General features: G+C 38.9%; 1 protein-coding gene across 1 annotated transcript in view; it reads left to right on the top strand.

Moving 5' to 3' along the window:
• clasp1a (cytoplasmic linker associated protein 1a) overlaps nt 1-26385 on the top strand; it is a 240737-nt gene that overhangs the window by 136258 nt on the left and 78094 nt on the right. The window contains exons 22-26 of the mRNA XM_087989318.1: nt 12420-12482; nt 18291-18394; nt 19888-19911; nt 24144-24388; nt 25367-25430. Of these exons, the coding sequence (XP_087845444.1) occupies nt 12420-12482; nt 18291-18394; nt 19888-19911; nt 24144-24388; nt 25367-25430 (500 nt within the window). The remainder of the gene's footprint in view (nt 1-12419; nt 12483-18290; nt 18395-19887; nt 19912-24143; nt 24389-25366; nt 25431-26385) is intronic.

Below are 26385 nucleotides of genomic sequence, written 5' to 3' on the forward strand. Positions count from 1 at the left end.
GAAATAGGGGAAGTGCTAAATAGATACTTTTCGTAAGTATTCACACTGGGAAAAGACAATGTTGTCGAGGAGAATACTGAGACACAGGCTACTAGATTAGACGGGATTGAGATTCACTAGGAGGTGGTGTTAGCAATTCTGGAAAGTGTGAAAATAGATAAGTCCCCTGGGCCGTATTGGATTTACCCTAGTATTCTCTAGGAAGCCAGGGAAGAGATTGCAGAGCCTTTGGCTTTGATCTTTATGTTGTCATTGTCTACAGGAATAGTGCCAAAAGACTGTAGGATAGTAAATCTTGTCCCCTTGTTCAAGAAGGAGAGTACAGGCACCCCTAGTAATTATAGACCTGTGAGCCTTACTGCGTTGTGGGTAATGTGTGGGAAAAGGTTACAAGAGATAGGATAATCATCTAGAGAGGAATAGGTTGATTAGGGATAGTTAACACAGTTTTGTGAAAGTTGGTTCGTACCTCACAAACCTTTTTGAGGTCTTTGAGATGGTGACTAAACAGGTGGATGAGGGTAAAGCAGTTGATGTGTATATGGATTTCAGTAAAGTATTTGATAAGGTTCCTCTTATTGCACAAAATATGGAGGCATGGATTGAGGGTGATTTCACGGTTTGGATCAAAAATTGGCTAGCTGAAAGAAGACAGAGGGTGGTGGTTGATGGGAAATGTTTATCCTGGAGCTCAGTTACTAATGGTGTACTGCAAGGATCTGTTTTGGGGACACTGCTGTTTTTCATTTTTATAAGTTACCGAGATGAGGGCGAAGAAGGATGGGTAAGTAAATTTGTGGATAACACTAAGGTTGGTGGATTTATGGATAGTGCTGAAGGATTTTGCAGGTAACAGAGGGATATAGATAAGCTGCAGAGCTGGGCTGAGAGGTTGCATATGGAGTTTAATGTGGAAAAGTGTGAGGTGATTCACTTTGGAAGAAGCAACAGAAATGAAGTGGGCTAATGGTAGTGTAGATGAGCAGAGAGATCTCAGTGTCCACGTATATAGATCCCTGAATGTTGCCACCAGGTTAATAGGGTTGTTGCAAGCTAACACACCGTATGCCTTCTTATCGGTAGAGGGTTTGAGTTTCGGAGCCATGAGGTCATGCTGCAGCTGTACAAAACTGCTGGTGTGGCCGCATTTGGAGTATTATGTACAGTTCTGGTCAGCGCATCTTAAGAAGGATATGAAAGCTTTGGCAAGGGCTCAGAGGAAATTTACTAGGTTGTTGCTTGGTGTGAAGGGAAGGTCTTACGAGGAAAGGCTGAGAGACTTGAGGCTGTTTTCGTTAGAGAGAAGAAGGTTGAAAGGTGATTTATTTGATTATATAAGGTAACCAGAAGGCTAGATAGGATGGACAGTGAGAGCCTTTTTCCTCAGATGGTGATGGCTAGCATGAGGAGACATAGCTTTAAATTGAGGGGTGATAGATATAGGACAGGTGTAAGAGGTAGTTTCTTTACTTAGAGTAGTGGGGGCGTGGAACGCACTGCCTGCAACAGTGGTAGACTCGCCAACTTTAAGGGCATTTAAATGGTCATTGGATAAACATGGATGAAAATGGAATAGAGTAGGATAGCTGGGCTTCAGATTGGTTTCACAGGTTGGCGCAGCATCGAGGGCCAAAGGGCTGGTACTGTGCTGTAATGTTCTATGATGTAATATTTGCATGCCGACAAGTATAGTAAAATTTAGGAGGGTGCATCTTCTAAATGCCAGTATAATTTCTTCCAGTTCATAATCTCTTTCTCAACTAGACAATTTGACAAGTTTGCAGTGGAATGAAAGCCCATGAAACCTTTTTGTATTTGTGCACCTTTTATAACCTGTCAGCTCGAATCATCCTTACTTCAGAAAAGTTTGTGGCTCAACAAGTTTTGAGAGCTGTAAATTTTGGTTTAATTTACATTCACGTTCTCTGCACTGTCAGAATATGTATTTGTTCCGTTGAGACTTTAAAGAGACTCTCAATAGGAACTGGCTTCGTGATGTATCTTCATGAAACTCTTGTTGAGTAACAAGGATAATCCTGAATGAGGCCTGGTGGTGTGTTTACTGGCAAAGCATGGTTTTTATCCCCATAGTTCAACATGCAGATGATGCCTTCTTTTTCTCTGTCTCTCTCTCTCACCTGGCCCACAGGTGTCAACCTGACCTCCCAGTCACCGCCCATTTTAATTCCCCACTCCCTTTCCGACATGACCATCCTTAGCCTCCACCAGTGCTACAATGAATCAGTCGGCAAATTGGAGGAGCCACACTTCATCTTCCAACTGGCAACCTACAACCCGGAGGACTCAACATTGAGTTCTCCAATTTCAAATATCCTTGCTTCCTATCACCTGACTCCCTTTCCAGCCCCTCCCCCTCCTTTCCATTACACTCATCGATCCTTCCTTCTAGCCACTTTTAACCCAAGCTCCTATAGTAGTTGCAACAACTCATTCAGGAACTGGTAGTGCTCCTGTTTGGTTCCTGTTTGTAGAAGCAATTAATCAAACTACTGTATCAGGCACTCTGGCAGAGAAAACTCCCACAACACATTGCTTAACTGTTGAGGAAATATTGATGGGGAGTTGTGAAATCCCTGTGGCAAAGCTATCCATATATGTTAAGATAAATGCAAAGTTATACTGACAGTCCTTGGACAAAGGGATTGACCAAAATCCATTATTTATATTCGGGATTGTGCAGATTAATTCCATTTAATCGTAGTTTCAGGACTAGTAGCCACTGTAGATGCTTTTAAGGGTGTTATTTAGTTCTCAGTAATCTATAGTCAGTCGCCAACTCCTGTCCAGTCTCTTTACTGGCCAAATAGGTGAATTGTTTGTCGAGTCGATTCGCCTTAATACCTCTTGTGCTGCCAGACCCTTTCACTACCCTTTCTATATCACTTTCATCCTGCTTCGGGAATCCATACTGCTGTTGGGGCTTGGGATCTGGGCACCGTGTATACACACCCCCTGTATCTGTCCACATGCATGCTTTTATTGGCAAACAGTTCCTGGTTTTGTCCGATAATTCTTTGTACTACCAGATACTACTCACGCATGTCAGTAGGACTGATCCACATTTCTGCTATTGTATACACTCCTTATATTGTCCTGCAGGACTTTCAGCAAAACAAATGCTGCTGCTCACTTATTCCTGTCACTTACCTTATCATACAGTTCAATGGATCAAAGCACAATCCTGCTCTGGCAATGTAATCACTTCTCAGGATATGGTATTGATTTGATGGGAGTTTTATTTATACTATTGGATGTCTTAAATGTGCTACTCCTGTTTGTATATTTAAAGGGCCAGTCACTTAGCCTATTTGAGAATGTCCTGTAAAACCACTCAAGATTATTTCGTTTGTATTTCTCAATTATAATTATTTACAATAGATGTGTTCAAGGTAGTGCAGGATGCAAAGGAAAGTGATAAGGTGGCCTCCTACTATACTCTTCACAAAGGGTCTACCTGTCCCATTCCATTTTGCATCACACATTCATATTGGAGAGGCCTGAGGCCATCATTGTGGGTTGGAGTACAAGCATAGTGCCCTTCTTCGCCACAATTAAAAAACACTTCCATTGCTGGGGGTTCTGCTACTTCCTGTGGCCATAGGCGGGGCTCCTTGTCCATAGTCACATCCCCTTCGTTCATTTGATAAGGGTGGTGGTGGTCCCCTTGGGACTGGTCCCTTTCCTTCATTTCTCCATGCTGCTCTTTGATCTCCAAGAAGCACCATTTATCCTCCCTGAGACTTGTATCCTCTCGTCTCCTTCTCCCAAGCTCTAACCATTTTCCTCAGCACCCACGTCTCAGAGTGTGTGTTGTCAGAGGGGTCAAACATGTTACACGCCTTTACGACTCCTCTGTGCTGTAGGACACCAGTGTATGGAAAACCATAGCAGGTCAGGAATATGATGAAGGGCTTATGCCTGAAACATGGACTCTTCTGCTCCTTGGATGCTGCCTGACCTGTGCTTTTCCAGTGCCACACCTTTTGACGCTGACTCTCCAGCATCTTCAGTCTCAATTTCTCTCTTATCTCTTCCCTGTTGAACATCATAAGGACTGGTTTATGTCATGTCAGGTGGTTGTGGTGGCATAGCTGGCTATTGTCTTCCAGCAATTGGAGGGACAGTAGGGACATTGGATCTTTCCCCTGCCCCTCTCTCCATCGGGGACCCCCATTTCCCATGTTGTCCTCTCCATATCCAGGCTGTTCATCTGCTAGCCCTCTTTAGTCAATGACACAATCTTCCTCCCATCCCTCCTCAAAGAGAGGGGTTGCAAATGCACATATTATCCCTCTTTGTGCAGATATCTGACTCTGCGACTTCCCTATCTGCCTCCTACACTTTGTATGATCGCCTGAGGTCCTCTTTCACTCCTGTGCTAACTTATGCACTACATTAATTGCTGTTTTCAAATCGCTACACTCTCTTTAACTCTTCTGTCTATTGTGTGTGAGCCCTTTTAGTTTGGCCTTCACTTATCTCCTTTACCCTTTTCCCTTATCAATTTCTCACACTATTTGATACTGGCTCATATGCATGAGGGCTATATCTCTCTGTAAATTCCCAACCTTTTCAGTCAATCTCTTTATCTCTTCTCTAAGCTCAGCTACCTCTGTTTGCAGTTTCAGCTCTCACTGTTGCTTTTCCACCTAGTCTTCTAACATACAGCCTGTTGCTGCAGATTTCTACACTTCCTCAAAATGCTTTTTTTCCCCATATCATTTGCCACATTCTAGAGCGTATCCCCATGCGTTTTTGTATCGGTCCTACCAGTGTACTCTCAGTACTTCAACCATTTCCCAGCCACATATTGTTGGCGAAATCCTCTCCAGTCACTGTCCCCACTCAACATTCGCTATTAGTGCTAAAATTGTGTGTCACTGTTCTTTTTGTCTTTCTCTCTACCAAATTTCCACCACCTCCTCCCTGGCATCCATTTAATCCTGGCCGTAATGTGGGGCAACGGTCCTTGTAATTTTAGACTCGGGTAAGGTGTTGGTAAATTCAGAGATTACCCGGTTCAATGTCAGAAATACTTAAAGTTACTTCTTATTGACTGTCACCAGGGATGCCAAAATTATGTTGCCCATTTCTGAAAGACAGAAATTCCTGAAGACATTCCTGAAGAAGGACTCATGCCCGAAATGTTGATTCTCCTGCTCCTTGGATGCTGCCTGACCTGCTGCACTTTTCCAGCAACACATTTTCAGCTCTGATCTCCAGCATCTGCAGTCCTCACTTTCTCCATCTCCGAAAGGTAGCAATACATACATATGCAGAGATACAGCAGAGACACTTAGAGCTCCGTAAAACCACAATTCATTTATTAAGTACTTAAAAGAATAACACACACACACTTAACTAGTTGAGATATCTCATTGTTTTTCACTACCCTGATTTCTGTAACTAAACCCAGATGCTATTATCCAATAGAGTTTGTAGCTGGCCAGGCTGAAACTGATTGATGTCTTCACACCACCTGACGTAGGGTACCTCTTTCATGATGCTAAGCTTCTTCAGACTCTTTATACACAAGTCTTTGTGCTAAGTATGTGCCTTATTTGGAATTGAGTGTGCACGTGACCAATCCTGAATGTTTTGTTCAAATGTATGCCTTATCTGACACAGCCAACAGTTCCTGATTTCCTTCAGTTTTAACTCTTTAGCAGATCTGACTGCCTCAGTGTAATTCCATTCACAAAGCAGCCTATTGTTAGGCTTCTTGTCAGTTCCTGTTATCTTCAGCCTTATCCAACAGCACACTTGTCTAAGCACGGATATGTCATGATCGGTGTAAATGGTGCATACTTTGTTTAAGATGTCAGTTGCTTATGGGACCTTCTTTTCCTCCTCTTCATTATAACTTGTGTTATTTTATTAAGTTTTATGGCTTTCCACTGAGATAATGCAGTAACTTAATGATAGTTTCATTGCCCACTTTTATTTAAGTTGAGAGAGATAGGAAGTCATTAATTCCTAAATAAATGATCTCTGGGCTTGTCACCTTATGTCATGTATCAATATTGACTTGTAGAACTCTCATAACACAATTGCTTATCAATATGTTTTTAGTACGATTGATGCATGGAATTGAGTAAATTAAAAATGACAAAAGTAACAAAGCTGAAATTGTGCAATATACTTATTACATATATTAATTGAATATATAAAAATCGAAAAGGGCTATACTGCTACAAAACTGATTGAAAAACCATCACACAATTCAAAACTAAGGATATTTAGTAAAATTTAGCAGAATGTGATTACTTCTCTTCAGTTTTACTTTATTGTCTTCTAATGTAGAATGCAACTACTCTCCCACAAAATAAACTTCTTTCTAGCATCTCTTTGAATTGAAGATGCTGGACATATCATAAGATGTTTTGATGTTGTAGGGGTTTAGTGTTGCTAGAACTTGCTCATTCAACCTTAATGGGCTATGTCGAGCTGCTCTGTGATAAGACAAAGTATAACAGTGGATCTTAATGTTAAATGAGGATGTATTGACAATGAGTTAGTCATATGGTGCATTAGCATCCTGCGTTAATTGCAGTTAAGCAGAATAGCACAATGTTCAGTTAACAGATTAAGACACTAAGTTTCAAAATATGAGCATTTCATGCTTTGAGGCTGATAATGTCTGGGCATTTAATGCCTCATAGTTTTTTTGGTTTACTTTAAAGTGTTTATGGTTCTGAATTTCCACTATTTGCTCTCCTATTTGTATTTCTTACGTTAGTTTGAAAAGAAGGGCTCTTCTGCTGCAGTGATAGCGTCCCTACCTCGAGCAGCAAGCCTCGGAACCTGGCTCACCTGCTCCAGAAATGTATATAATAGCATATTTGAAATGATTGGGGGGAGGGGGGTGGCGGGTGTAGATAACGTTAGACTCTTCCTCCGGGATCAGTGACCAGGGAGCATAGATATAAGTTAAGGTACAAGAGGTTGAGGGAATGTGAATAACTTTTTATTTTCCTCCCAGAGGCTGGTGGGAATTGAGTTCGCTGCCTAAAACATTGGTAAAGCCAGAAACCCACATAACTTTTCAGAAGTATTTGGATGTGCACTTACAATGTCAAGGCATTGGTGCTAGAAAGTAGAATTAGACTAGCTATACTATTTAGAATAGTAATTGCTTTTGACTGGCACAAACCTGATGGGCCAAAGAACCATTTTTTTTCTATGCTGAATGACTCAAATAGAAGCTGGGTTCCATCCTGCTTAAACCACATAGTATTACACAATAAGTGTCTTTCCAAAAATAAAAGCAGCTCATCTCACCTTAACACATTCATGTAGTATAAGGTGATTCTCATTCCAAGACAAACTCTCATGTTGATCTGCATGGTTCCTTACTATTGTATTCGCATGTGTAGTGACTGCCCTACAAATTGTATTACTCAGTTAAGGATGGGAATATAATGCATAGGCTGCAGTAATCCAATATTCCCAATCTTTAATCTCCTTTAAGTACTTTCCATTCTACATCTTCTTCTTAAATAAGTCTCTCTGAGGTTACTTTGTCTCTGAACTAATTGTGATAGCCTATATTTTCTGATTCGACGTGTCATTGTAGCGTGCAAACTATGTGTACTGATCATGCTTTTGTTTATAAAAGATGAAATTTGATTTTTCCTGTGTCAAGTCTGCTTTTTAATTTTTGTCTGAGTTAAATATCATTTCCAACTTTAGTAAGTTATGCTGTTTGTAAAATGCTTTCTCCAAATCTGCTTTTTTACAGCCTTAGTGCTGCCTCCTTGTTTCACCTTCAGTCCTCTTTCTTTTCTCTAGTATTTTGATTGGGGTGATTTGCATGAGTATTTCCAGGTTTTAGTTTTTTTGAAGCTTCAGGTTCCCCTTTACATAATTTGTATTAAATTTAACCATTTTATTATCCATTGGAACTTGAATGTAATCCCTCAAGAAGGATAATTTCAGATGTGCACACTTTAGTTCAGTTTGACACTGCCCAATAGCCACTTCATTCTGCAACATTAAAGTAACTTTGTGTGGAAAAGGTTTTCTAATTCTCCCTTCTAGACTAAGACTAATTCTAGAATTATACAATGAACAAAAGAGCCTTGGGAAAATTTGATGGGCAGAGAGATCTGGGAGTGCAGATCTATTGTACCTGAAGGTTGCTGCACAGGTGGATAGAGTGGTCAAGAAGGCAAAAAGTATGCTTGCCTTTATTGGACAGGGTATTGAGTATAAGAGCTAGCAAGTCATGTTAAAATTGTACAAGACATTGGTTTGGCCACATTTAGAATACTGTGTACAGTTTTGGTCGCCACATTACCAAATGGATGTGGACGCTTTGGAGAGGGTGCAGAGAAGGTTTACGAGGATGTTGCTTGGTATGGAAGGTGCTAGCTATGAAGAGAGGTTGAGTAGGTTAGGTTTGTTTTCACTAGAAAAAAGGAGGTTGAGGGGGGACCTGATTGAGGTTTACAAAATCATGAAGGGTATAGACAGGGTGGATAGAGACAAGCATTTTCCCAGGGTGAAGGATTCAGTAACGAGAGGTCACGCTTTCAAGGTGAGGGGTGGAAAGTTTAAGGGGCATACATGCGGCAAGTACTTCACACGGAGGGTACTGGGGCGTCTGGAACACGTTGCCAGCAGAGGTGGTAGAGGCAGGCATGGTAGATTCATTTAAGATGCATCTGGACAGATGCATGAGTCGGTGGGGAGCCAAGGGATGCACATGCTTAGGAAATGACTGACAGGTTTAGTCAGTAGATTTGGATCGGCTCAGGCTTGGAGGGCCGAAGGGCCTGTTCCTGGGCTGTAAACTTTCTTTGTTCATCTGTGTCCATCTAGTGGATAGATATTACAAAATGTTTTTCCTGTCAAGCCCTTAACTGCTCCAATCCAAACTTGCCTCCCTTTTACTTTAATGTTGCTCACATTGACAGTTGTCACCTTTTAACTCCATCCTGACTGTTAAAAGTGAGTTTCTCTATGAACTTTGTGAGTGCCTTGGTTTTACAGATGTTTTCGCTCAACTGGTCACATTAACCATTATTTTGTCATGATGTATATCAAGTAAGTGCACATGACTAAAATGTAATCTGTAGTGCAGTATTTCGTATCCTTAAATTAGCATACTCTTGGACAAGTAAAATACATTATTGACTCTCGTAATCTTTTCAAAAGATTTTGAACTCCATGTTTGGTTTCTCCATGATTAGTCCTGATGCCTTAGGTAGTGCTCCAACTATCAAATTCTACAGGCATTACCAAGAGGAAATTATCAATTTGCTAGTCTCACCTAAACTTCCCTTTTATTAAGATATGCATCAATATACCACTTTGACATTCTACTAAATTGCACCAAGATTAGTTTTTTCAATTCCAAATTGGTGCTGTTTTTCCTATCTCAATCATGACTCATTCAATTTTACTCATCCCGCTATATAACATCTCATTCATGAACTCAATATTTAATTAGACTAGAAAATATTTTTAAAACCGAAATCAAACACTTTAGTTGATTCCAGGGGCTAACATGTTTGGTTTTTCTTTTTCATAAATGATATTTTAGCAAACTAAATTGTATTACACATCTCAAAATTCATAAATCAGTGTAGTTTGCTGACAGGTTCTTTATAACATGTCATGTATTTCTCTGGGAAAGTTAATACAGGTGCACAATCCTTTATCTAAAATGCTCGGAACCAGCTGGTTTTTGGGATGCAGAATTTTTTGAATTTCAAATTAAATGGCAGTTTGATGGTGAAATTTTTTTTAAAAATCTTTCCGAAGAACAGACTTGCTTTGAGTAAAACGGGCCCTGAATCGAAGTTGAGGCCTGCTAGTGCTGGGCCATGCCCCACACGTCACCTCTGAGTGACGCACATCAAGTGAGTGTGGACTTGGCTTAACTGTTTGCACGCCAAACAACCTTGTTAATGAAAACAAAGCTTCACAAAAAAACCTTTGGACTTTGGAGCTTTTTGGATTTTGGAATTTAAGATAAAGGGTTGTCTACCTGTAGTATTATTTTCTAATCAGGTAATGATTTTCTTTAAGTGTTTTAGAATACCAACTTAGATGAATTCAGTTTAATTCTACATTTCTTGTGGCCAGGTTTGATTGTTTTGAAATGTTTGATGTTCTCTATATTAAGTTGTTTACAGCATAGCTTCTGTTATTGAGCACATTTTTTCCAGGATATAACAAATGGCCCGAATGACTGAGGCCAATTCTTTTTAAAAAGGGCAAAGCTATTTTTAGTCTATGACTATACTGTGACATTTGAAAATTTGCATATAGATTCCCAAATTCTTGAAGCTTTTGGAAATAACTTTGTACTTGCAGGTGTTCTGGAGGTGGTTAAAATTTTGAAAGATTTGGGATAAGTTACACAAACTGACACTTACTTCCCAGTTGTCAAGAATCCAGGCAGCTTTACGTACAAAATTAAGTGAGTGATGCCCACAAGTGTACTCTGAGTTTCACAATATCCAACATCATACAGTTCACCTGCTCAGCATCCCTGCCTTTGGCTTGACCTTCGCTACCACTTCTGGGCTGTGGCTGTGGTATGATATATAGAAAGCACTCTACTGACATGAAAGCATAGCAGTGAGTAGACTGTTATTGTTTCAACAGTACTTCCCTATCCTAGCATCGCCACCAGCAAGAGGAATAGAAGCAGTAACATTTTGGTGTTGCCATAATCTCCAAGTTGAAGCCTGTTTTGACTTGGCATATAGTTGTTATTCCTTTAGCATTGCTAGATGAGAATTCTGGAATTCAGTACCTTCCAACCATGATGGAATTGTGAGCAGTTTATTTCCTTAGTAACTAAAGCTGACTTGCTTGGATTGTCCATGTACTGACAACACTTTTATCAACTATATTAACAGTTCAGCAATTATAGACAAGGTCTAACTCCCTCACAAGCACACTCTTAAATTATAAACTAGCTACTTCACTAATTTACAAAATGACTTGTGGCCTAGCTAAGTCTTTGGTTTGATAATGAGGTCAATGCAAAAAGGTGAGAAGGATAACATTCTCCTCAACAGCAGTATACTCCAAATTTCCAAGTAGCTTTGAATTATTTTGGTTTTGCTGCTTTTATTCTGGGCTTAATGATTGTGTGGATGCTGGGGTTAGGTGGTGTGTGTGTATGTATGTGCCTGCAGCTTGAGAGTAATGAAACTGGTAACAAAAGCCTTATAGCTCGCAGTTAAACCGTAGAATAGACTTGCTGGATTAGTTGAAGCCTTAACTGTTAACTGCCAACTCTTTCACACTACTGGTGTCGTTGAATCTGGCAGGTTTACTCCAGGGTTGCTGACAGCTGCATGAGACTCATGCATGAATGAGCATCCCCCTGTTATCTCAGTGTAAAAGTAACTGAAGTGTTGGATACTTTTACAGTGAGTAGGAAATCTGGAAAAATACTGCTTTGGATTGCTGTAAGAAAAATGATTTTGTGGAATATTCAGAATTCTCAAAGCGCATGGCAATAAACATTGTCTAATCTTCTACTTTGCAATTGATCAGTTGTAATATTTTGTCTGTAATTTCTGGAGGTGTTTCTAGGGTGAGATGTACAAGTCGGTTTTGTTGCTAATTTTATTTTGCCACGATGTATTTAATTAATACATGTAAATGTCATGCTATTCCACTTTTGAAAATTCAGGATTTATTCGTCTTCAGGTTTTTTTTGTTATTTGAACAAAATATCTCAACAATTTATTCCAAGTATGCATTCTTTTACAAGTAGGAAAAATCCCTGGCTATAAATGGGTTAAAGCCCTGGTGACATGTATGTACTTCAAACATTTAATTTAGAGTTCTTCATGTGAATGTGGCATTGATTTTTCTCAAACCAAAAGAAACTAATTATAAACTATGTACATATGCACTAATATCACTCCACTAGGAATGTATATAGTCCATTGAAGTGCGAGCATTATCCGCACGCAGCATCATTCCACCTTGTTTGCTGAATGTTCTGTATTTCTCACTTGAATGTGTTTGGTATTCAGCTTCATGATGCACCATGAGCTAAGTTTGCATCAAATCTTTTAACTTCATTCCATTAAAGCGTATGTTGCTTTTGACGAAGGCATGAGACCTTTTAATATTTCTGAGATGCCATCTTGACTGGAAAGTTTATTTCCTATGGGAATGTTTACCCTGCACATGTTAAGTACACATGGCCTAAAATGAAAAGTTTCAAACTTATTTAAACAGGAACATTTTTCTCTATTGTAAGTAACAGTGTGAGTAGAAAATATGCCTGTAGCACCTTTATTGAATGTGTTTTTGAAGAGGCCTGAATTCTTTTGAACTCATGACCATTGGTACCTGTATAGCTGAAGGTTTTATGTATGGACATTTGTTAACTCAGGGTATTACCATTCATTTGCTTCCAGCTTCTCGTCGGCACTCAAGGTCCACCAGTGCACTCTCCACTGCTGATTCAATTGGGCAGCCAGGTGAACAAGTGTTGTTTGCATGCTTGTTCTAATCTCCCCATTTTTTTTCTTCCCATTTGTCATTGGGATTTTCTAACTGTAGCCAGTATTTTTTTCAAGAAGTCATTTTAAGTTGCATACGTGTAAGGACTAATCATAATTGTCATTTTTGCAAGACTATAAGGGAAACAAGTTAAAGCGAGGATGTTGTGATTCCGTACACTTGATGTGTGGATACCTAAGGAATAAATTTATGATCAACTCGTACTATTTTGGGTGAAGAGTAAACACAGTTGCATATACTGTGTGGGACAGATGACAATTATGGTTGCCCAATAGCATACTCTATAGAGCTTTTCTTTTGTCAAGATGAGCATTGTCTTCATTATTTCAGTTGCACCATTTAATATTTTCTGGTGAAATGTGACATTTCATATTGTTCTCTGTGTGGTGGTCATTAATAATGTTATGCTTTTACTCCCCAACATCTCTCTCTCTCTCTCTTTTTCCCTCCAACTGACTTTATTGTTGTCCTTAAAAAGACTGTTAAATTTTCAGGCAGCTATCAATTTTTGTAGGTTAGTCAGTTCCCATGATTTGGATGCGAGCATAAGAGGTACAGTTAGTAAGTTTGCAGATGACACCAAAATTGGAGGTGTAGTGGACAGCGAAGAGGGTTACCTCAGATTACGACATGATCTTGACCAGATGGGCCAATGGGCTGAGAAGTGGCAGATGGAGTTTAATTCAGATAAATGCGAGGTGCTGCATTTTGGGAAAGCAAATCTTAGCAGGACTTAATACACTTAATAGTAAGGTCCGAGGGAGTGTTGCTGAACAAAGAGACTTTGGAGCGTAGGTTCATAGCTCCTTGAAAGTGAGGTCGCAGGTAGCTAGGATAGTGAAGAAGGCATTTGATATGCTTTTGTTTATTGGTCAGAGTATTGAGTACAGGAATTGGGAGGTCATGTTGTGGCTGTACAGGACATTGGTTAGGCCACTGTTGGAATATTATGTGCAATTCAGGTCGTCTTCCTATTGGAAAGATGTTGTGAAACTTGAAAGGGTTCAGTAAAGATTTACAAGGATGTTGCCAGAGTTGGAGGATTTGAGCTACAGGGAGAAGCTGAACAGGCTGGCGCTGTTTTCCCTGGAGCGTCTGAGGCTGAAGGGTGATGTTATAGAGGTTTGCAAAATTATGAGGGGCATGGATAGGGTAAATAGGCAAAGTCTTTTCCCTGGGGTCAGGGAGTCCAGAACTAGAGGGCATAGGTTTAGGGTGAGAGGGGGAAGATATAAAAGAGACCTGCGTGGCAACTTTTTCACACAGACGGTGGTACGTGTATGGAATGAGCTGCCAGAGGAAGTGGTGGAGGCTGGTACAATTGCAATATTTAACAGGCATCTGGATGTGTAAATGAATAGGAAAGGTTTGGAGGGATATGGGCCGGGTGCTGGCAGGTGTGACTAGATTGGGTTGGAATATCTGGTCGGCACGGACATGTTGGACCGAACGGTCTGTTTCCATGCTGTACATTTCTATGACTGTAGTAAAGTACTGATGAACAGTTGCTATTGAAAAGCTTATTTTGTCATAATTGCCACATGAAAGTATAGCTTTCTTTTGTGCTTAAATGTAATTGATATCTGATCAATCTTCATAAACTGTCAAATAAGGGGGGAAAATGAATTATTCTAACTTATTTGCCCTAATAAATTGCTATAATAGGTCTCTTACTCTATTCACGTTATGAAAATGGAACATTTCTACCATGCACAAATGTTTGGTTAGTTTAATTTTTGGGTTTATTAGTCAACACAAGTTTAATTAGCAACTTACAGCTAACATTATCATTGTATACATCATAAACATGATATTTATCTATTAATTTGAAAGCATGTTTGTCAATTCATATGATAGATTTCCAGTTTACCAATTTGGTATAAAACTGAAAATACGACATGTATACGTTATGTAATGAGCGAGCACTCCGTAACATGGCAAATTGAAAATCTACCTCTGCACAAGTGGTAGCTATATTTTATTTTAGCAAGCTAGGTAAGTTGTTGGAAGGAATCCTGAGGGATAAGATTTACTTGTATTTGGAAAGGCAAGTACAGATTAAGGGTAGTCAACATGGCTGTGTACTTGCTAAATCATGTCTCACTAACTTGATTGAAGAAGTAAAGAAGAGGATTGACTAAGGCAGAGCAGTGGACTTGACCTATGTACACTTCAGTAAGGTGTTTGACAAGGTTCCTCATGGTAAACTGGTTAACAAGGTTAGGTCACATGGAATACAGGGAGAACTAGCCATTTGGATACAGAACTGACTCAACGGAGGGTGGTTTTGGAGGGTTGCTTTTCAGACTGTTGGCCTGTGACCAACGGTGTGCCACAAGGATCGGTGCTGGGTCCACTGCTTTTTGTCATTTATATAAATGATTTGGATTTGAACATAGGAGGTATAACTAGCAAGTTTGCGAGATGATGCCACAATTGGAGGTGTAGTGGATAGCAAAGAAAGTTACCTCAGAGTCCAAAGGAATCTTGATCAGATGGGGCAATGGACCAAGGAGTGGCAGATGGAATTTAATTCAGATAAATGTGAGGTGCTGCATTTTGGAAAGGCAAATCAGGGTAGGACTTATACACTTAATGGTAAGGTTCTGGGGAGTCTTGTGGAACAAAGAGACCTTGGAGTGCAGGTTCATAGTTCCTTGAAAGTGGAATTGCAGGGCAAGAGGATAGTGAAGGCAGCATTTAGTATGCTTGCATTTATTGGTCAGCGCATTTAATGCAAGAGTTGGGAGGTCATGTTATGGCTGTTCTGGACGTTGGTTTAGACCACTTTTGGAATATTATATGCAGTTCTGGTCTCCCTCCTATAGGAAGGATGTTATGAAAGTTGAAAGGGTTCAGAAAAAATTGACAAGGATTTGAGCTACAGGGAAATCAACTACAGCTGAATAGGCTGGGGCTGTTTTCTCTGGAGTTTCGGAGGCTGAGGGGTGACTTTATTGTGGTTTATAAAATCATGAGGGGTGTGGACGGGGTAAATGGACAAGGTCTTTTCTGTGGGGTGGGGGAAGTCCAGAACTAGAGGGCGCATAGGCTTAGGGTGGGTGGGGGAAGATTTAAAAATGACCTGAGGGGAAATGTTTTCATGAAGAGGGTGGTGCATTGTATGCAATAAGCTGCCAGAGAAAGTGGTGGAGGCTGGTACAATTACACATTTAAAAGGCATCTGGATGGGAATATGAATAGGAAGGGTTTAAAAGGATATGGGCCAAGTGCTGGCAAATGGAACTAGATTAATTTAGGAAAGCTTTCTTCATGGACGAGATGGACCGAAGGGTCTGTTTCTGTGCTGTACATCTCTGTGACTCTATAACCTGTTCGCAGATGGTTTGGAGGTGCCAATGTTGGACTATAATCTGGTGTTGTGTGATTTTTAACTCTGTTCAGAGAGATTATTACTCAGCTCTGGAGCAAGTCAACATGAAGCAAAGCTACTGGCTCAGAGGTAGGGATGTTATCTATTGCATCACATGAGTCTACATCTGTGGAATTGAATGACTGAACACCCGTTTAAGCTGGAGTATTTAAAAAGAAACAGGAAACACCTGGTTTGTGAAAGGTGTTTGGACCTTCAAAACTGGATGGTGGAAAGACCCTTCTATAACAGTTCTATTTGCTTCCCTTCTGTAACCTTTAGCTTCACCTTCTCTCATTTTTCTCCCGTGTTTGTACTAATTCTTGTTTTGGGTCTGGATTTTTCAAAATTGTATTTAACCAATATGTATTTTCAGCTTGATCATGAAGTTCAACACAAACAAAAATGTTAATTTTGCAGGTCTTCAGCTGATTTTCCTTTTGAAAATAGTGATACATATACTGTAGAGTTTATTTTTTTTCACAATAATATGAACCAGAAATTGTTAACTGAGAGTCCATTCTGTTTTGCAATAAAAGAGTGGAAAACACTCTCCCTTGCAACGATGCTGCTAATTCTAATAAGGTTACTGTTGGCCAATAAATGCTGCTATCTCTGCTCGATTTCTTCTCATTCCTCAGAGTTCTCACCCCCACACGCATACACGTACACACACAATCTCTCCCCCCCCCCTCCCCCCACCATAAAAAGCCATCATTTGTATATATTTTAGCACACGTCTCTACCCTTCCTATGTAGAGAAGATGTATAGCTGTACTGGAATATGCAAGATCTTTGAATGGTTTTCTTTGTTAGTAATTTGAACAAGGGTTTGTTTATCATTACTGTTGGAACCCACAGGACATCTGTTTTCAACTATTACATTAAATATGTAGATTGGGGACAACAGGCACTACAGAAGGAATGTCTGCTCATAATCTATTAATGTATCATTGGTGATGCTCCACCTGGTCATGGCTACTGGATTTGATATCTGTACTGCAGTCCAGTCTGGAACTTCCCTGTCCACCTCCCTACGTGGAAGGATTGGGCTTTCTATAATAAAAGTTCTGGTAGTAAGCCTCTTCGAAAGGTATCAGTTGAACAAGGGCCAAATACAGGTCAAAATTAGCAATTCAGGTCTAATGACTCTCTTAATAGCCAACTTCCCCTGAAGTTCAAGTAATCTTATTAACTTGTGAGGACTTAATTGCAAATTTCAGCTTCTTCAAGCAGTAACATTAAAAATGTTGAGAAAAATCTAAATGTGATGAGTGGTGTTGCACAGATGCATGCTATAAATCTAAATGACAACTTAAATTTCTGTTGCACTTTCAACTTGTGTCTTTTTAAAATTGGACGTTGTTACCCAGTTTCTAATCATTTGAAATATTAATGATTCAGTATGAATAAAGACATGTATTCACTTGGAGTCGACAATATAAGTGCACATTCAGTCTCGCAAACTGAATTAATCTGTGATGAGGCTGTTATTGTATATGTAGTTAGCAACAAGTGAAACAAAATTTATTTTTTACTTTTGGTGTTTTATATTTCACTATTTACTGACCCACCATAAGGGCTCTTGGGGCGCTGTGGTAGTGTCCCTACCTTTTGAGCTAGAAGACCCAGGTTCAAGCCTGACCTGCTCCAGAGGTATGCTGTACATTGGTAAAAACAGACATGTGCTCTGACCTAAATTAATATGTAAATAGATCGCCTATATAGACCCCGGTGAATCCAGCAACTGATCCTCCTTTTGCATATGCAAAATGAAATTAAAAGTCTAAATATTAACACTTTTCTACATATCTCAGTATGTGACAACATTAAACCAAACTCATTGCCAAAGTGGAAGCCATTTTTTGTGTCAAGTGTATTTAAACCAAAACTGTGTCCCCCTTTGAAAATACTCCGAATATTTATTTTGAATAATCTTTTAATGTTGGACCATAAGTAATAGGAGCAGGAGTAGGTTGTTTAGCCCCTTGATCCTGCTCTGTTAATCAGTAGGATCGTAGCTGATCCAACACTCCTCCAACACTGTGTTGCCCTTTCGCCATTATCCGTCATTCCCATACTGACCAAGAATCTATGTCTATAAGATCTTTGGCCAAACCGTCTTTAGTTGCAAAATTGAGGTGTGCTTAGTTGCGCTAGAACAGGATCAAGGGACTGAATGGCCTACTCCTGATCCTCTATTTGCTTGACTGGGAATAGCATGAGAAATAATTCCTAACTTAAGGTTACGTGTGTTGTGTTGCAACTTTAAATTCAGGAGTCAAATCCATTTGTCATCATATCTGCTCCTGGTAGCCGAAATTAGTGTAATTTGAGAAATGGAGCCTTGTTTTAAGAACTCAGTTTAACTCAACATTTTCACTTTTCTTAGATCGATACGGGCTTGGACAAGCTGGTCGATTGCCTCCTACAGTAAATGCCATGAGGGTTCTCAACACAAGCACAGAGGTGGAGGCTGCTGTTGCAGATGCCTTGGTAATATTCAATTGAATAGCTAAGTGCAGAAATGAAACAAAAGTTCAGCCTTACAAAGTATACTTTTTTGAAATGTAATTGTTTACTTCTTTTTCAGAAAGATGGACCTCAGCTGATTACCTTTTCAATATTTTTACATTGGATTATTATTGCATACAGTTGTGATTTGATAGTTTTACATTCCTGCGTCGTGGAATTTTGAGACTCAGTTATATTGATGTTCTCTCTTCATGCCACCCCCCACAAAAAAATGCTGCCACTGCAGTCAGTGTTTCCTCAGGTTGTTAACCCATTTGCAGTGCACATTAAGCAGCCACATCTAGTCGAGTGCTCAGGTTTATCTTCATTCATGTGAGTTTAAATAACGCAGGCTGATGGTTCAACAATGGAGCACATTATCATGATGCAAATTTATATGATTTATACTTCCTTTCTTCTTCAGATTGCAAATGCATTATTATTTGCACATTCTTATGGATTTTCTTTTTTGCAACTCCGATGTTAGATGTCTTTGAAACTATCAATGTTACTGCTTTCTTTTTCTCGGAGGCAGTAGTTGATTTTTCTGTGGAATCGTCTTGCTGTGACAGCAGTTAATTTCTAGTTCTCTTTTGGTCCATCTTTTCTTTCTTTTTGTCTTTGCTTCCTAATACATTCCTTTGATCTCATCTAGCTGTCTTGCTATCTTTTCTCCTTAACCTATATGACACCCTTGCTCTTGCCTTCTCTTCCTTACTCTGTCCCAAGCTAAAAATCTCACAACGTCAGGGTATAGTTCAACAGGTTTATTTAGAAGCACTAGCTTTCGGAGTGCTGCTCCTTCATCATTCTCCACAACCACCTGATGAAGGAGCAGCGCTCCGGAAGCTAGTGTTTCCAAATAAACCTGTCGTACCATAACCTAGTGTTGTGTGATTTTTAACTTTGTACACCCCAGTCCAACACTGCTGTCTCCAAATCATTACTCGATCCCCACATGCGAGAACCTGATGGAGAGTTTCAGGGCATCAAAGGTGTTGGCAGGTCCTGACGTTCCATTTAAATAAAATTAAAATTTATTTTTGCCTGGCATTAGTTTCTGTTGTTGAATGGTGCCAAGCAGAGGTACAGTCAGCTCATTGCTATGAGTTTTGATTTTCCAGGTCTCTCATTTTGAGCACATTATTGAAGTATGGTTACGATATCAGTAATTGGTTTTGTTTCTTATCTATCATTGGCCTGTACAAAGGCAAGATAAATCTTGGTCACCCTCTGCCGACTGCCGTATTCATGTCATTTGTTGATATGGTAGCAGGATTTTGTTACATCCATTATACCCATTTATTTAAACTTCTCTGAAAGTAAGCAACTCAATCATTTTTCAAGTGCTTTATCTGTTTTGTGTTTGACATGCTTTAATGAATTCATCATTCTGTTGTAAAAATATGCAATTATTCTTCTTTTGACATAATTCTTTGTACTTTCTCCCCATAAAATTGTTGTGCTGCAAACAGCTGTTAGGAGACTCCAGGACTAAGGTAGTTCTGCTTTTTGATCCTGTTTTCTTCCAATCATTCTGTTATTTCTTTGCTATTTTATTCTTTCAGACCCTTAGAATAAATACATACAAATAACAGATCAGAGGTACATTTCATTATAGAGTTGTGGATGTCTTTGACTGCATTGCTATCTTGTTGTTTTGTTACAGAACTTTGAAACCTCAACCAGTGAGGCTTTTGAGTCTTATTTAGATGCATGGTAACAATTGAGTCATGAGTTAATTAGACATTTACTGCTGTGAGCAAATCAGCCGCAAATGAGTGATTACGAAGGGGGAGTTGGATTGTCAAAGCACACAGTTTCTTCACCTCTTAGGCTTATGTTTAAATTCAATCCAGTTTGGGTTGAGGGAAATTTCTTTTGTCATCACTTTAAATCCAATTAGAATTTAGGTTGGCTGATATTGGCCCAGTCCTTAAAGTAAAAGCAGAAAATATGGAAACGTACAGAGCAGCTTAGAACAACTAAGTGAATGTTTCTGATGTGGATCCATCTTTAAAAGCTGTTTTGAAGAAGGCTGTACATGAGTCGTCACTTTACCTGTTCCCTCCTTAATCCTCATCCTTCTGCTGTTTATTTCCAGAATCTTGCTTTTTTTTTAAAAAAAGTGCAGATACTGGAAATCTGAATTATTTTCCTTTTTGGTGGTCCTTAATGCAAATAGATCCAAAGCAGAAAACTGTCTATTGATAATCTATTTAGTTTTCAGCATAAATATTCATAACATTAATGTAAATCAAAGAAATATTAATGCCAGAAGAGACATTCCACACTTTATTTTTCGTATCGAAAGATCTGTTGTTTTATGTATTACAACATGCTTTCATTTTTTTAAATATATAAAGTATGGCATTAAGTATGTTCAATAATTCTAATTCAATAGGTGAAGGAATGGAGTTTATTTTCCCTCCAGACAGGTTCAATTAAAGAGATGTGTTGGAATTGGGTCGATTTTATACCTGAAAGCAACAAAATGCTGGAAATCATAGCAGGTCAGGCAGCATCCATGGAGAGAGAGCAAGCTAATGTTTGGAGTCTAGATGATTTTTCAGAGCTCTGATGAAGAGTCATCTGGTCTCAAAACATTAGCATGCTCTCTCTCCATGGATGCTGCCTGACCTACTATGATCTCCAGCATTTGTTTTCAGTACAGATTCCAGCACCTGCAGTAATTTACTCCCTACTTGTTTTTTACCTGCCTGGTTTTGCAGACAATAAAATTAGCCTGATTTTAGTATGCAAAAATTAACCCACTGAGTGGGTTAAGTTAAAATGGCTCCAAAAAAGTTCTGGCAATGTAACATTCATTTTTGTAAAACTCTGTTCCAAAAACAAGTACCAAAGTTTGAAGCTATGCATTCAGATAGTCTATTGAAGATTTGCTAAATACTATAGTATAAAGAATGCCAGAAGTAATGATGGGGTTGTGACTTCCACATATTTATATAACAGACCTATAATTGCTGTAGGACTGTATTCTAGGCTAAGTGTGCCCCTGGGTGTTGATGTTTTAATTATTTTGTATGTGTTTTCAGAGTTTTTTTTAAACTAAGATGTCAGTTTTGAATGCACAGTACTTTTTTTTCACATTTGAATGCTGTTATGACTTAACTGGATCTGAGGCTGAGTGTGCAAATGATCTGTTTTTGAGATGGGAAATGTCTTTCTCTAAATTGAGGGAGTAAGCAGGGCTTCTGTGGAATCATCTGACTGGGTCGAAAAATGTTTCACAGTTGCAGGTGTGCTCATAGAGAAAATTAGCACTTGGGAGTTTCATTTTTTCCTAATCAAAAGATGTGACGATAGCCCTGCAGTGGATGTAGTGTGCAAGAATGTCAAGAAAGCTTTTGACAAAGTATCAAATAGGAGATTGCTAGAGAAGGTCAGGAATACGATCCAGATCATGCTGTCATGGCTAAGGGACTGCATAGGTGGGATGGCAGTAATTAGTAATGAAGTCATTATTTCAGATTCCCTATAATGGGGTGGGCTGAAATTTCTGTCGAAGTGTCAGAGTAAAGGACATCACACAGTAGGTGTGAAACAATTTGGAGGGAGAAGGGGTGTGAGCACGAACGTTTTGCATGCTAATGTCATATGGCCTAAATAATAAGCACCTCTATAGTCACACATTCAGGAGCTAGAGAAAGAAGTTTATGTTTGAATGAAGTGATCTGTAGATTGCTCCTAATTCCATGTGTCAGTGAGAGTAGAAACCAGAAGATGGGTGAGATCAATGTGTGGCCTTTAATATGGCTCAGGAAGGCAGGCTTCAGATTCTTTGGGCATTAGGACCAGCTGATCTAGTTAAAAAGGATAGGTTGTCCCTCAACATGACTGGATCTGAAGTTCCCATGTGGAAGTTCACTGGTATGGATGAAGAGTATTTGAACTAAATTAGCATGAGGTGTACAAAAATGGAAAAGATGAGTAAGGTGCCTAAAGTGAGACTTGGATAAAACTGCCGAAAGAAGCATTGCAATCATGCCCAATAAGAGCTGACTAACACAGACAGAGAGGAAATAAATGCAGATTTAAAATTTCTGTACATAAATGTACAGTGTAGTGAATAAGATTGGTAAGTTACAACACAAATTGCCTTGTGGGAATATAATCTGATGATGATAATATAACTTTAACGTAGTGAGAACCAGTGCTTAATATTCAATGGTACAAAGTGTGCAGAAGGATACAGAAGGGAAAAAACAAAGTCGGGGTGTGACAGATGACGGGAGAATGATATTGTGATGGAAAGAGAGAATGTCATCGATAAGGACAGAATCTGTTTGGTTAAAACTGAGAAATAAGAAAGGCATTATCATACTGCAGGACTATTAGCTTCCAAATAATGAGAGTCGGGGAAGGAGACAGAAAAGTAAATCTTTAAGGAAATCACAGACATGCAAAGACTTTAGAATGGTAACATTGGGGAATATTCATTACCTGGATAATGTTAGAGGAAGAGTAAAGAAGAGGGGAAATGCTGAAATATGTTTCGGAGAATTTCTTTGAACATATTCTTGATGCAGCCAAAAAGGCAGCTTTGCATGATCTGTGCTGGGGAACGAAAGGCTCCCAGTGCACAAATTGTCTGTGTAGAATATCTGGGTAAGAAAGTGATCATAGTATCAGAAACTTTAAGTGAATAATGGTGAAGAGCATAGAGCCTATTAAAGCAGGACTTTTAAACAGGGAGAAAATAATAATATAGAAAGTTTGTGGTAGGGTAGAAGTCAGGAGAGATTAAATGATAAAAGGAATGATGGTGCAAGGCAAAAGTGATGTGTCAAGGAAATACACAAAAAAGAAGTCTGAAAGTGGTAGCAACGATTGTCATTATTCATGGTTGCTGTCTGAAAACATTTAAGAGCAGTGGTTATGCTGTGAAAGATGAGCTTGTTGTTTCTTTGAGCTTCAGTTGAACTTCATTTGGAGAATGGAGACACAGCTGAATTAAACTGAGAGTGATATGAGTCATTAAAATACTGATAACTGGTTGTGCTGAATAGACTGTTTTCGTTATGTAAGCTGCTTTTATTTACAATATCTATTTTGATGTCAGCTCATAACATGAGCTAAACAATGGGAGATGGTTCATATTGATAAAACTTTATGAAACATAGCTTTCTTGAAAACCTATTTGAGGATTCATTTATATCTATCCAGATGTTTTTTCGCAACTGAAGCTAAGATATTGTCTCCTTTGAAAGAGTGCATTTAAGAACGAACCTTTGTTCCTTTTTCCTGAATACTATTTAAATTAAATGTCAAACTTCAAACAGGGTTTTAATTTTTTTTGTTGAAAGCATAAAACAATAAATTCTAGCCTAGATGTTGTTTTGCTCACGTACATGGGTTTGTGAACATAGGTTAGGAAGAAAAGCAAGTGAATTAGTGAAAAGTAGTGATTGTAATACTTTCACAATCACCTCATTTTGGTTTGCAAGTTTAAAATCTGTGGGAGGGTGACAGTTATTTGTATTATAAAATAATCCCAATCGGGCATGTTTGCATTTATATGCCCCATGATTGTGCTGTTCCAATTCTTTGAACGATTTTCCTGAAGTGGTGTTAGGCTTAGCTTTTCTTTTGAACAAATAAACTGATAATCTTGAACACGTTTTAAACATCTACAAATTCACAATATGTATAAATATGCATTTCGATTTTGTTTGCGGTTAATAAAACAATGCTTTATTTTCACTTTTAGAAAAAACCCGTGAGAAGGCGATATGAGCCATATGGGATGTACTCTGATGATGATGCAAACAGTGATGCATCTAGCGCTTGTTCAGAGCGGTCATATGGCTCCAGAAATGGAGGCATTCCACACTACCTGCGTCAAACAGAGGATGTGGCTGAGGTCTTAAACCACTGTGCTAGTTCAAATTGGTCTGAGAGAAAAGAGGGACTTGTCGGCCTTCAAAATCTGTTGAAAAGTCAGAGGACATTAAGGTGAGGTCCTATAAAATCTACTATCATGTTGCAGGATCCTTTCAACTTACTTTTCAAACCATTCAGTTATTTTCATAGCTTGTGTTAAAATAATTAACTGTAGTAAATTAATTCTTCTCAGTTTGGCACTATCACCATGTATCCAGAAGTAGAAGTAATGTAATAAGTTAAAACTGATTTGAAATTTGGGGTTTTCCAGTCATCAGGCTTAATGTTAGCCTTCACTAATTTAAAATGTGTTTGTATTCTTAATTGAATTAAAAAAAACTTCAGTGCAAACGTTTGAATCTATCAAGGTGGAATTTTGGAACTGAGTTGTTAGTTCTTAATTGAATTCTTATCAATTGAATTCTAGATAGATTCATTAAAGTTTAGAAGGCTGAGGGGAGATCTATTAGAAACTTAGAAGATAATGCATGGCTTAGAAATGGTGGGTGCTGGGAATTTGTTTCTATCAGGCAGGGATACTAGGACCTGTGGGCACAGCCTTAGAATTAGAGGGTGTCAACTTAGAATGGAAATAAGGAGACATCTCTTCAGGTAGAGGGTGGTGGGCGTGTGAAATTTATTACCACGGAGCACCGTGGAGGCCGGGACGTTAAATGTCTTCAAGACAGAGACTGATAAATTCTTAATCTCGCAAGGAATTAAAGGGATATGGGAGAGTGCGGGTAAGTGGTATTGAAATGCCCATCAGCCATGATCGAATGGTGGAGTGGACTCGATGGGCCGAATGGCGTTACTTCCACTCCTATTTCTTATGGTCTAAATCTGATGAAGGTCATATAAACTGGCAACTAAAAATTAAAATTATCCTGTTCCGACTATGTTAAAACATTTTAATAACAGGCAGAATTTTATTTATTTTTCCATTGCTGTAATTTGTAAGTCGAGAAAGAAAGCAAGTTATCAACCACCTGACTTGATCTAATGTGACAATACATGTTTTTAATGAACATATTTTGTATTCATTTATAGCCGAGTTGAATTGAAGCGATTGTGTGAGATTTTCACTCGTATGTTTGCAGATCCTCATAGCAAGGTAACTTCTAGTACAATGGCATTCATGAGAGCAACTTTCTGCATGTACATATAAATAACTGTGTGTGGTGTGAATGCATGCGGCATTTTAAGTATTTGTTTACATTGGACCATATATGGAAGATTGTCTCAAAAATGTGCTGTGTTTTTAATTCCTTGATTAGAGCAATGCAGGGCATTTGTAAATATAGACTATATGAAGAGTTAGTCATCAGAAAAGATACAATTTTTGGGGTGGCACAGTGGTTAGCACTGCTGTCTCACAGCGCCAGAGACTTGGGTTCAATTCCCGCCTCTGTGTGGAGTTTGCACATTCTCTCCGTGTCTGCGTGGGTTTCCTCCGGGTGCTCTGGTTTCCTCCCACAGTCCAAAAAAAATGTGCAGGTCAGGTGAATTGGCCATGCAAAATTGCCCGTAGTGTTAGGTGAGGGGGCAAATGTAAGGGAATGGGTCTGGGTGGGTTGCTCGTCGGAGGGTCGGTGTGGACTTGTTGGGCCGAATGGCCTGTTTCCACACTGTAAGTAATTAATCAATTTTTAAAAGATGTGTTCTTTAAAAATAACATGCATATTTTCCAGTCAGGATTTGATTTTTCAAAATTTGTTTAGTTAGTAATCCCTATACAATTGTAACCTACCTCTTCTAACCTGCAGCAGTAGAAAAGAACCTCTAAAGCTAATTTTGAAACATAACTTCCTAAAATGGTTTTGTGTAAACCCTAGTCCAAATGATAACCTATTTGATGAATGTTGGTGAAGTAAGCAATTACTTAATTGTACTTGGAAGTTAAATAACAAGAAATTATTAAAATGATATACTCTAATTTCTACTTTGGAATGTAGCGAGCATGGGAGTTTGTTAGTAATTTGTTTGTAATTTGCTTAGCTTTGTCCAAAAGCCTGTGTTTTATGAAGTGATTACTGAACGTTAGTAACCATTGCAAAGCACTGTTGCTT

Source organism: Chiloscyllium plagiosum, unplaced genomic scaffold (assembly GCF_037043375.1).
Source record: "Chiloscyllium plagiosum isolate Xiang-an unplaced genomic scaffold, Cpla_swu_hap1 HiC_scaffold_7, whole genome shotgun sequence".
NCBI classification, from domain to species: domain Eukaryota; kingdom Metazoa; phylum Chordata; class Chondrichthyes; order Orectolobiformes; family Hemiscylliidae; genus Chiloscyllium; species Chiloscyllium plagiosum.